Source organism: Galeopterus variegatus, unplaced genomic scaffold, assembly GCF_000696425.1.
Source record: "Galeopterus variegatus unplaced genomic scaffold, G_variegatus-3.0.2 Scaffold1046, whole genome shotgun sequence".
Lineage (NCBI taxonomy): Eukaryota > Metazoa > Chordata > Mammalia > Dermoptera > Cynocephalidae > Galeopterus > Galeopterus variegatus.
Genome location: NW_007727157.1, coordinates 109,880 through 121,901, shown reverse-complemented (window position 1 = coordinate 121,901; position 12,022 = coordinate 109,880). Strand labels below are relative to the sequence as shown.

The window sequence follows — 12,022 nt, the reverse complement described above, 5'->3', positions numbered from 1 at the left end:
TTTTTTTTTTTTCTCTTTGTGTTTTTGAAAAGTCAGCATTTTGGGTTCTCCAGTTGACCCTCCCGGGGTCTAGCAGGAGATGCCTTTTGAAGAACCAGAGAAGGTTACTCCGGGTCAGACTCTAGTTCCATTCTTTCAAGGGTTAAGTCTCTGCTGGGCATTGTAGATTGGTCAAGGAAAGGCCTCCAGATGCCTTAAAATATCCCTTAGTGGTGAACTAATTTTATCCTTGTTTCTTTCTTTCCTTTTCTTTTTTTCTCCCCTGAATTCTTTTTGACCCTGCATCTTGTGCCTCTCACTCAGTGTCTAGTTCCTTGCTTAGTGGGGCTTGTGAAGGCTCCCACCATGTTTCAACCTCTGATTCTGAGGTAAGGATATAGGAAAACAATCATGACATAGCTCAAAGACTTTCTTAGGCATGTCAGCTGCCTCAGTAAGGCCTAGATAATTCAAATCGCTTTATGATATTGAATTGGCTAATTCTATTATACTCTGAGTAGTCACCTAAAATCCATGATCCCTAAAGCAATCAATTTTTGTGTGTATGTTTTAGTTCCTTTGGGCTTTAAAATAGTCATCTTAAAACACATATTTGTGGTTTCATTTCCTTGATTCTAAAAATACCTACAATCCTTGAGGAAAACCTAAAATATATAGAAAAGCACAAAGATGACAATAAAAATTGCCCCCAACGCCACCACCCACCACTAATACTGTTAACACTTATTTTTTAGCTGCCTTTTTTTGTACTTTTTTTCTCTTCCATAATCCAAAACTTCCCTTGTCTCCAGTGACTCTCAGAGGAGTACCAAGGTGACTTCTACACACCCGGACTTACACTCAAAGGTGTGCAGACACTTGTGTCCAGTCTCTGTCCTCCACCCTGGATTGAGGAGAAGAAAATGCTGAACGCAAGTGATGAATCAGATGACTAGAGATGACTTTGGGTCCTTTGTGCCGTGAAGCTTCATGACCCAAAGTCATCTCTAGTTATCTGATTCATCACCTGTGTTCAAATTGGCACCAGGACACTTGTGATTGGTTAAGTTGGCACCAGGGCATTTGTGCTTTCTCCATTCCTGTGGCTCTCAGAGAGAAAAGAGAGAGACAGACAGATGCAGAGACACACAGCTCTTCTGGATTTGTGCAATTCTTTATGGTAGCATGTGGTGCACCTCTAGTGTATTCACCTTTACACCCTTGGTTAGGTGGCATTTAGCTCTCTCATCCTAATTTCCAAGCACGCCAGTCTTTGGGGAAACTCAACAGGAGCTTGTTTTCTTTTTTCCTTTGTTTTTCCAGAGTCTGAAGATCGGATTCACCTATCAACATCCGAGGCCTCGACGTGGAAAATGAGAGATTCAGTGACTTTTTCTCAGCCTGGAGGTAAGGGAGCTGTGTTCTCATGAGTGCTTTGTCTTTGGCTGTGGGAACAGTCTGTTGCCTGCCTGCCTGCTTGTGTTGGGATTCAGCTGTTTTGGTTCCATTGTGGCCACATTTCATGTCCTCCTGCAAGCTGTGATGATAGTGAAACACGGTGGAGTTTCAGTGACAGCTTCTCCTGTTCTCTGCTCCTTTCTGAAGCCCCTTTGTTGAAGTATCCCTTATTCCTTAGCAACTTCTGTCTTGAAGCCAGGAATGGGGTAGGAAAATCACCTATTCATTTTTCAAACTATTATTTATTTCAAATTACACAAACATGACACTAATGCATTTTTGTTAGGGGTACATAAAAACAGACAGAAATAAAATTCCCTTTGACTCCCTGTCCTCAATCCCAGCCCCCTCCCCTTAGATAATCACTGTTATTAAAGATGATCATTCTAGATCTTTTTTCGCTTTCATTATGAGTATGCATAGATATAGAAATATATAGTTTTGCTTTGTGTATTTTTTTTAATGCTATCATACTGTATGTAGCCTTCTGCATTTTGTTTTATTCTCTTAACATATATCGGACCACTTTCCTTTTCAGCTTGTATAGATCTGCATCATTATGTTAAATTGCTGTATAGTATTTCCTGCCATGGCTACTCCTAGTATCTATTGCCTATTGAGGGGCATTCGGATTGTTCCAATGTCAAGTTATTATAATGCTGCTGCAGTGGACATCCTTGTCCAAGCATGCCCCCTTAAGCATTTATGCAAGTGTTTCTCCAGCTAGGGTGGTAACCAAGAAGTAGAAATGTTAGATTGAAAGAAGTGTGCACTTTAAAATTTAAAAGCTAATACAAACTTGTCCTCAAGAAATGCTGTTCCAATCTATTCTCCCACCCATACAGTATCCTACACTCAATAGGACCACTTGTTTAATTTTTTTCAATCTCCTGAAAAGAAAATGTCATCTTGCTCTTTTCCTGTTCTGATTAACAAAGTTTGAGTGTCTTTCTATATGTTTATTAGCCAGAAAACAGCCACCCTTTAACTCTGTGAAGGAGGCAATATAATGTCACCCACAAAGGCTCAGAAGATAGAATTGGAGGGGACAGACAAGAGTGAGTAGAAGGGGATAGGTTTTGAAGTAAGACTATGAATCAGGATGAAACGCAAGGGTGATCTGATGTTGAAAAGCTTTGGCATGCACTAACTCAAACAGTGGGAGACAGAAAACGTGGACTAGGAGTTGGTAACTTGAGAGAAACTGGGTGCCAAAGATCCAAACCCTCTTCGTTCATGGGATGGGGTAAGGGTGGGGGGCCTCTTTTCTGGTAGAAGAGAAGGCAGCAACTAGAAAGATGATGGAGGGTGGGCAGAGTGTTCTAAAACTATTGTTCTCTATTACATTTAAATCTTGGACTATTTTACATTGAATTGCAAGGGAATAAGAGGTCATCTGATAATTTTGCCTCTTCTATAATATCGCTGATAATTTTCATTTTGTTCCTCTTTGACCAAACCCTAGAAGAGAGAATACTTGCTGGAACATCCACAGGCTGCTGCACTGCTGAAGAAGAGCTTATTATGACCAGTCAGTCTCCAGGTAACATCAGTCATTGTGGAAGAAACCAGGATATATTGAGCACATGGTAGTGCTGGGTCAGTGTCCAGGCGTTTTCATGGGGCACTTTATTAACCCCTCTTCAGCAGATGCTCGTCTGCCTATTTGACCTAAATTTCCCAAGGCCACACAGCACTCAGGTGCCAGATTCAGGAAGTCTAGCTCTGATTGAATGCTCTTAAGTATTATTTTATTTTACTTGCCCTTCTATTCTAAAATAAAAGGTCATGTTCATTTCCCATTTTTCCCCCCACAATGAAACATTCATAGTAATAATTGCAGTTACCACCTACTGAAAATATCATAATGTGTCAGGTGCTTTACTAAGGATTTTATATGCATTTTATTATTTAAAACTCACAATGACCTTACAGGTAGGTACAGATATTATCCCCATTTTACAGGCAAATAAATGAAATGTCAGAGAGTTTATTGAGAAGCTATTACCTTCTGAGGATGTTAACACTTTGCATTTTACATGTGTTTTGATTCTTTTACAAAATCCCTTGAGATAGGTACCATTATCACCTCCATTTTAGAGTCCATGAATATTACATTATTTGTCCAGTAAATGGCAGACCTGGATTTAACCCATGTCTGCTCAACTCTGACGCCACTCGAACTCCATGCCATGCTACTCCCCCGATGTCACCTCTGCGGCCTCTCACAGAATGGGACCCTCTCTTTCACTCACATAAAAATGCTTTCAAGCCACTCCAGAAGACCTGCATGCCTCTATGGGGTTTCTTTCCCTGGCTAACCATCCCTGGTTTATTCCCCATATCTTCATGTAATTTTTGGATAGCAAGGCTTCCGTGGTTGAGGGCTGGCTTAAATCCTTGGCATTATTCAGGGTGGCAATTCCTCACCTCCACACTATGGCTGGCTGGACATGGAGCTCAGAGATGTGGAGTGACTTGACCAAGATCACACAGCTAGACAGTGGGAGAGCTGAGACTCGCACCTCGGTTTCTGGGATTTTCAAACTGTGTCCATAGATTCCTTAATGGGGGTTGTCTGTGAATGAGTTTGTGGGGGGGCATGACCTCCCTGCAATTGTAGGTATAATTGTGTGTGTATGTTGCACACACATTTTTCTGGCAAAAAGTCCAGGACTTTCATTAGATTCTCCAAAAATTCTGCAAAGCACCAAATGGTTAGGAACTGTAATTCAATCACAAAGAAAAAAAACAACAATAAAAACTCTCATGAAAATATTGCATACGTTTCCTCTCTCTCTCCCCTGTCACCCCTCCATGGGGATTAATGTGTGAAATGGTCCCAAATTGCTCCCTAGACCCCAGTCTCTATTATGTAGGGACTATGAAGCCAGGTATATAGAGCCCCATCACTATGCCATTTCCTAAATAAAATCAAATGGCCTGGGATTAAATCCCCTGCTGATTACATCTCAGGCTCACTTTTACACCTTAATAACATCTCAAATCCTTCCTTTCTTCTCACAGCCTTCTGGGAAGCACTGGGTGGGGTTAGGGGAGATCACTGGGGAAGCCCGAATGTTTGGGATTATCTTGCAATTCCGTGGTGGTTTTTTTCTTCTTTTAGAATCTCAGGTTAATTACTCATTCTGTTCTTTTCTATATTTCAGTCTCCTCACTATGTAAAATGGGGATACTAGGAGGACTTATCTCATAGGGCTGTTAAGTGAGGAAATGCATGAGAGAAATGCCCAGGACCTGACTACTGGCTCGTAAATGGCAGTCATCATGCCAGGTTCCTAGCTCTTCTCTTCTCTACCTTTCTGCTGCTCTTCCCACACGCACACCTTCATTTTCACGTTAGTCCAGTGGGATAACAGGAGACCATTTCCACCAGCTCCTTGCTGACTCCTATTCCTGATAAGCACATAGACACTTTTTGGTTTTATGATTTTTTAAATCTGCTAATCACACTAGGGAAATGGCAAATGACTGACACAATTACAAACTTGGGGAAGTTACAAAAGCTTTTAAAATCTCATAGTAGTAATTCTCTCCTAACTATTAGAATAACTCTGAGATTCTGTGAGTTTTCCACTGATCCCTTGTTAGATGGCCCTGTAGAACTCTCCATCGTCAGTTTTAGTCCTGTGGGTGTTAATCTTTAATCTTCTGCTCCTCTCACCTGTCCTGTCCTTCTCACATTGCTCAGTCTGTGGAGGCTCCACTCTATAATTGAGGCTTGAAAATCAAGTTATGGCTGAAAAATAGCTATGGCCTAATTTGCCAGCCAAGTTCCTGTGGGTGTTAATCTTTAATCTTCTGCTCCTCTCACCTGTCCTGTCCCTCTCACATTGCTCAGTCTGTGGAGGCTCCACTCTACAATTGAGGCTTGAAAATCAAGTTATGGCTGAAAAATAGCTATGGCCTAATTTGCCAGCCAAGGGCTTCCAGGTTCATGTTATTTATTTTATTAGGCAACTCCATGTACATATCTTCTAGTTCAAGGCCCTCCTCCAACTTAAAAAATTTTCGTCTGAAGATAACATCCAAAGAAGCCCTACCCAGAGTGGAAAATCCACACCTGCACTCTCTGGATGCAAAGACATGGAGCTCAGAGATGTAGAGTGACTTGCCCAAGATTACACAGCTTGACAAAAGGAGAACTGGGACTCACACTCAGGTTTCAGGGATTTTAAACTTGTGTCCGTGGACTCCTGAGGGGTCTGGGGGGAAGTGTTGTCTGTGGAATACTGGGAAACTGAGAAGATGGAAAACTGAGAAGATGGGAAACTGAGGGTCAGAGAAGGCCATTGAGTTGAGAGAGGGCTTGCAGTGAATTAGGAAGAGAGCTAAGACCAGAGGCCAGTTCTCCTGACCCCACGCATTGTTTGGCCTTTGTTCCAGGACTGGCAGCCGTTGTCTCTCAATAGAGCTTCCTTGAGGATAGAGTCCCACATTTACTCCTAAAGTATTAGAATTCACTTTCTCTTAGCCCCCAAATGGATCTTTATACCCATCACCAGCATGAAGTAAAAACTGTAGGATAAAATAGAATTTAATGTACCCAACTACTCATGAGGACTTCACTGTCAATCCAGTAAAACGAGAGAAAATGAACATTGCTCTAATTAATAATATTATTTTTCTTTGCTTGCAATTCTTATGGTAGCTGTTTCTTGGTCCCAGGGGCAGGATCATGATAGAGTTGGGTAGAAATGCTTTTACATTTTTTTTTNTGCATGAGAGAAATGCCCAGGACCTGACTACTGGCTCGTAAATGGCAGTCATCATGCCAGGTCCCAGCTCCTCTCTTCTCTACCTTTCTGCTGCTCTTCCCACACGCACACCTTCATTTTCACGTTAGTCCAGTGGGATAACAGGAGACCATTTCCACCAGCTCCTTGCTGACTCCTATTCCTGATAAGCACATAGACACTTTTTGGTTTTATGATTTTTTAAATCTGCTAATCACACTAGGGAAATGGCAAATGACTGACACAATTACAAACTTGGGGAAGTTACAAAAGCTTTTAAAATCTCATAGTAGTAATTCTCTCCTAACTATTAGAATAACTCTGAGATTCTGTGAGTTTTCCACTGATCCCTTGTTAGATGGCCCTGTAGAACTCTCCATCGTCAGTTTTATTCCTGTGGGTGTTAATCTTTAATCTTCTGCTCCTCTCACCTGTCCTGTCCCTCTCACATTGCTCAGTCTGTGGAGGCTCCACTCTACAATTGAGGCTTGAAAATCAAGTTATGGCTGAAAAATAGCTATGGCCTAATTTGCCAGCCAAGGGCTTCCAGGTTCATGTTATTTATTTTATTAGGCAACTCCATGTACATATCTTCTAGTTCAAGGCCCTCCTCCAACTTAAAAAATTTTCGTCTGAAGATAACATCCAAAGAAGCCCTACCCAGAGTGGAAAATCCACACCTGCACTCTCTGGATGCAAAGACATGGAGCTCAGAGATGTAGAGTGACTTGCCCAAGATTACACAGCTTGACAAAAGGAGAACTGGGACTCACACTCAGGTTTCAGGGATTTTAAACTTGTGTCCGTGGACTCCTGAGGGGTCTGGGGGGAAGTGTTGTCTGTGGAATACTGGGAAACTGAGAAGACGGAAAACTGAGAAGATGGGAAACTGAGGGTCAGAGAAGGCCATTGAGTTGAGAGAGGGCTTGCAGTGAATTAGGAAGAGAGCTAAGACCAGAGGCCAGTTCTCCTGACCCCACGCATTGTTTGGCCTTTGTTCCAGGACTGGCAGCCGTTGTCTCTCAATAGAGCTTCCTTGAGGATAGAGTCCCACATTTACTCCTAAAGTATTAGAATTCACTTTTTCTTAGCCCCCAAATGGATCTTTATACCCATCACCAGCATGAAGTAAAAACTGTAGGATAAAATAGAATTTAATGTACCCAACTACTCATGAGGACTTCACTGTCAATCCAGTAAAACGAGAGAAAATGAACATTGCTCTAATTAATAATATTATTTTTCTTTGCTTGCAATTCTTATGGTAGCTGTTTCTTGGTCCCAGGGGCAGGATCATGATAGAGTTGGGTAGAAATGCTTTTACATTTTTTTTTATTATTATTACTGTACCTTTATATTTTGCAAAGCCAGTCCACGTTTCATAGCCCAAAGCAAACTGGCCTTTCCGTGGAGTCAAAAGATTCTCAGAGGGAAATGTGGTTGGAGATGGAATTTTATATCTTTATTTTTTAACTCTGGTATTTGGTTTAGACACATGGAAATAAGTGATTAATTTGCTCTGCAAATGGCATAGAACATATAAAAATGAGTAAGTCAAGGCCTCTGTCCTTACAGGGGTCACACTTTAGTGGGATAAACAGGCTTGTGACTAATAAACCATCATCCAGTGTGCTCTGTTTTGGGATAGAGGTACAAAGCAGTATACTGGGGGCCTGTTTGAGTGTGAGTGAGCTAACAGTATAGTGACCACCAAACTGACAAGGTATCCTGAGACCATGAACAAAGCAGGCAACTCCACATGGGTTACAAGGAGTTGTATATTACTACTACTACTACTACTACTACTTACTACTACTACTACTACTACTACTACTACTACTACTACTACTACTATTATTACCATTAATGGGTGAATTACTTAAAGAGATCAGGCTGAATATCAACTGCTTCACAGTTGCTTTCTCCACAACCCCAGTGGGGCAGGATTTGAAGATTATAAAAGACTCAAAAGTGGAGCTATGCCAAAGAGAGAAAGGTTGTGGAAGTGGAAGATTCCCAGGCACCTCACAGCTTCTTGTTGCTTATCCTTGGGGTTGCTCTTGTCGTGCCCCTTATCTTACACAAGCATAGCATTCTTTTCCTTTCCCTTCCTTAGTTGCTAAGCAACCTGTACTGGGTAAAGATCATAACTATTGAATCCAGAGCTCTGAAGGCCACCAGGATGGAGTGAGTTCTGACCAGCATTCCTACAGGGTCAAAGAAGAGAGAGATGAATTCTATCTTGGAAAGGAGGGCCAGAGTCAGAGATGATTCAGTCAGTGACCTCTGAATTTGTTCTTCAATGATGAGAAAATTTCATTGAGGAGGAAGGTATAGACAGGCAGGGAGAATAGCATGAGCAAAGACAGTGAAACTTAATAAGAGCATGTTATTTTTTGAGATTGTGTTGCTAGTCTGATTAATCTAATAGAGACAGGAAGCTGGGAATGGTCTAGGTTCTTAAGTGACTTGAATAATGGGCTAAAGAATTTAGATTTCATTCCAGAGTCATGAAGAACTATTCATGTTTTCTGAGTAGGAAATGACATTTTTAGTTCTGTTTTAAGAAAAAATTGCTCTGGCAAGAGTGTGGAAGCAGAATATAGAGGGGAGCAAGTCTAGAGGTGGCAGGTGGGTGGGGAGCTGCCCAGGAGCCTCCAGCAACACTTTAGGTAAAAGATGAGTGTCTGTTCTAGAATGATGGCAGCAGTAATAATAGAGAGGGGACACAGTCAAAGCCATTTAGGAGTTAGAATTCAGAGCCCGTGGTGGTCAAAGTACTAATGAAGGATGACTGGTTCTCCACACTTGGGAGATTGGGTCAATGTGGTGGGTTAACCTGGTACAGGAACCCCAAGAGGAACAGTGAAATTTGTTTGGGAGATCTTGAGTTTGAAATGCCTCTGAGGAATGTCTAACAGGCAGTTGTAAGTGTGGGTCTGCACTGACTCATGGATGGCCAGGTGGGTGTCATTGATAACTGGCACTCATCTCTGGTCAAAATAATTACTATGATGACTCACACTGTAAGTGCTGAATAAGGACTTGACAATATACCAATGCTTTCTTTCATGTGGAGTATCTCAAAAGGGGTAGTTAAGAGTAAAGATAAAATTTTGGAAGTCCTTGCTCATAAACGACACTTCTTGAGCACTTATTATATGCCAGGGCTGGGCTCAATACTTTCAGTGCATTGTCTCATTGTGAGGCATTGTTGGAACTGTAAGGAAGATTCTATTGTTATAACTAAAAGAAACTGAGGTTTGGAGAGGTTAGGAAATTTGCCAGAGGTAGGATAAGACTCTTGAAGTTAGAGACCATCCAGTCAGGGGATACAAGTTCTAGCCATGGGCTGGAGTCACAGGGTACTTAGTAAAAATATAGACCATCCTACTAAACCCAAGACTTGAAAAGTTAGAACCTCCAGGGATGGGCCCAAGAAATCGTACGTTTAACAAACTTCCTCAAGAGATTCTTTCGAAGCCAGTCCAACCCTGGTCCTAAGAAGGCAGTTAGGAACTGCTGGTATGGTACACTATCCTTATTTTACAAAGAAGGAAACTGAGGCACAGAGGCATTAGAAAAGTCCAAAGTGAGCACTAAGCCCTAGGTAGAACTCTTCTGGCTCCAAATCAGAGCTCTTTTCCCTATGCTGCACTCTTTTATTAAAGTAAAGATAAAATTGAGCTTTGTTAGAACTTGACACTTTTCTGGGTCCTTAGCTGATCGAAGGCATGAAAAAGTTGTTGGAGGAATTGCCATTCTCAGTACGAGTTGAGAAGGAACAGAGAAAGGCAGGGGAGTGAAGCAACACTTGTTTTTACTCACAAATGCTGTTGTTCTGAAGAAAGAAATGCGATGCAGTTGATTTCAAAGTCAACATCTTCATGAGGCATTAGATGTGTTTCATCTCTCACGCTCAGTGCTGTTCACAGCCTGGAATGGGTTAGTAGGCTGACAGTCTGGGGGATAAAGGAAAAGGACCAAAAGTGAATTCTTTTGATTCTTCTCACGATAGCATTATATTCTGTGAACGGTGCAAATGACATTTTTTTTTATTAGTAAAGGTAGAATTGAATCCATGTAATTCTAGCATCTAACAGCTCACATTCAAAAAGGTCAACCAGATAAGATGAAAGAGAGTTGGCAAGCTTTAGACAAGATGAGTCCACAGTAAGGCAAACAAGGTGTGAGCTGTTGAAATCAAACACAGAGCCAGACTTGAGACAGGGCCTCCTCCATGGTTAAGAAACTGAGCCAGGTGCCCACTCCGCAGGCCAAAACATCCCTTTGATCCTGAGCCAGGAAGAAGCTCCCAGGCATTGGAGAAGCCTCTGATTTCATAGGGGGAGGATAAATGGGTAAAACTCAGCAAGTTCTGTGATGTGGTCTCTTTTCTCCCCACTGTGAACAGGGCGACAAATAAAGGTACAACTGTCCTTTGGCAAGAGCCTACCACCTGCACTTAGGGCCTGCTGAACCCTGTGACACTCAGCAGCATGGTAGAGGGAAAAGGAGTGGAATTTGGAATCACATGTCATTGTCCTACCTATTGCCTGCAATCATTATTAGCTATGCAGCCCTGGGTGAGATACAGGACCTCTCAGAGCTTTCGTTTCCTCCTCTTTCAACAGTTTTGCCCAAGTTTACTTAGCTCACAGAATGATTTTGAACTTGAATGAGATAACGTTTTTGGAAGTGCTTTGTGCACTTTCAGGTGCTTACATTGTGTTCATGATAATCATCATCAATAGTAACAGTTATTAGGATCTCTTTTCCAGAAACTTCAGTGGAGGACCGAGGTTCCATTCTCAGTGGATCTCCTCTGCTTGTATTTGCTCTCCAGCACTGATCTTTTCAGAGCAAGTGTATGCGAGCTCTTGCTACATTTTCTAAAGTCCACAGAGCCCAGAGGATAAGAGCTTGGGCTCTGCAGGTTAATAATCCTGACTCTGAGATTTGCTCTGTCCCTTCTTTTTTTTTTTTGTCTTTTTTCGTGTCCGGCAACGGATCGCAACCCTCAGTGTCGCGCCCGTACCGGACCGGGACCGGCAANTTTGAGTGTGAGTGAGCTAACAGTATAGTGACCACCAAACTGACAAGGTATCCTGAGACCATGAACAAAGCAGGCAACTCCACATGGGTTACAAGGAGTTGTATATTACTACTACTACTACTACTACTACTTACTACTACTACTACTACTACTACTACTACTACTACTACTACTACTATTATTACCACTACTACTACTACTACTACTACTACTACTACTACTACTACTACTACTACTACTACTACTACTACTACTACTACTACTACTACTACTACTACTACTACTACTACTACTACTACTACTACTACTACTACTACTACTACTACTACTACTACTACTACTACTACTACTACTACTACTACTACTACTACTACTACTACTACTACTACTACTACTACTACTACTACTACTACTACTACTACTACTACTACTACTACTACTACTACTACTACTACTACTACTACTACTACTACTACTACTACTACTACTACTACTACTACTACTACTACTACTACTACTACTACTACTACTACTACTACTACTACTACTACTACTACTACTACTACTACTACTACTACTACTACTACTACTACTACTACTACTACTACTACTACTACTACTACTACTACTACTACTACTACTACTACTACTACTACTACTACTACTACTACTACTACTACTACTACTACTACTACTACTACTACTACTACTACTACTACTACTACTACTACTACTACTACTACTACTACTACTACTACTACTACTACTACTA

At 41.5% G+C, this 12,022-nt stretch overlaps 1 protein-coding gene across 1 annotated transcript in view; it reads left to right on the top strand.

The window, feature by feature from the left end:
• Positions 1 to 12,022, top strand: part of TIMD4 (T-cell immunoglobulin and mucin domain containing 4) — a 43,686-nt gene that overhangs the window by 15,333 nt on the left and 16,331 nt on the right. The window contains exons 4-5 of the mRNA XM_008574428.1: positions 1,303 to 1,386; positions 2,903 to 2,980. Of these exons, the coding sequence (XP_008572650.1) occupies positions 1,303 to 1,386; positions 2,903 to 2,980 (162 nt within the window). The remainder of the gene's footprint in view (positions 1 to 1,302; positions 1,387 to 2,902; positions 2,981 to 12,022) is intronic.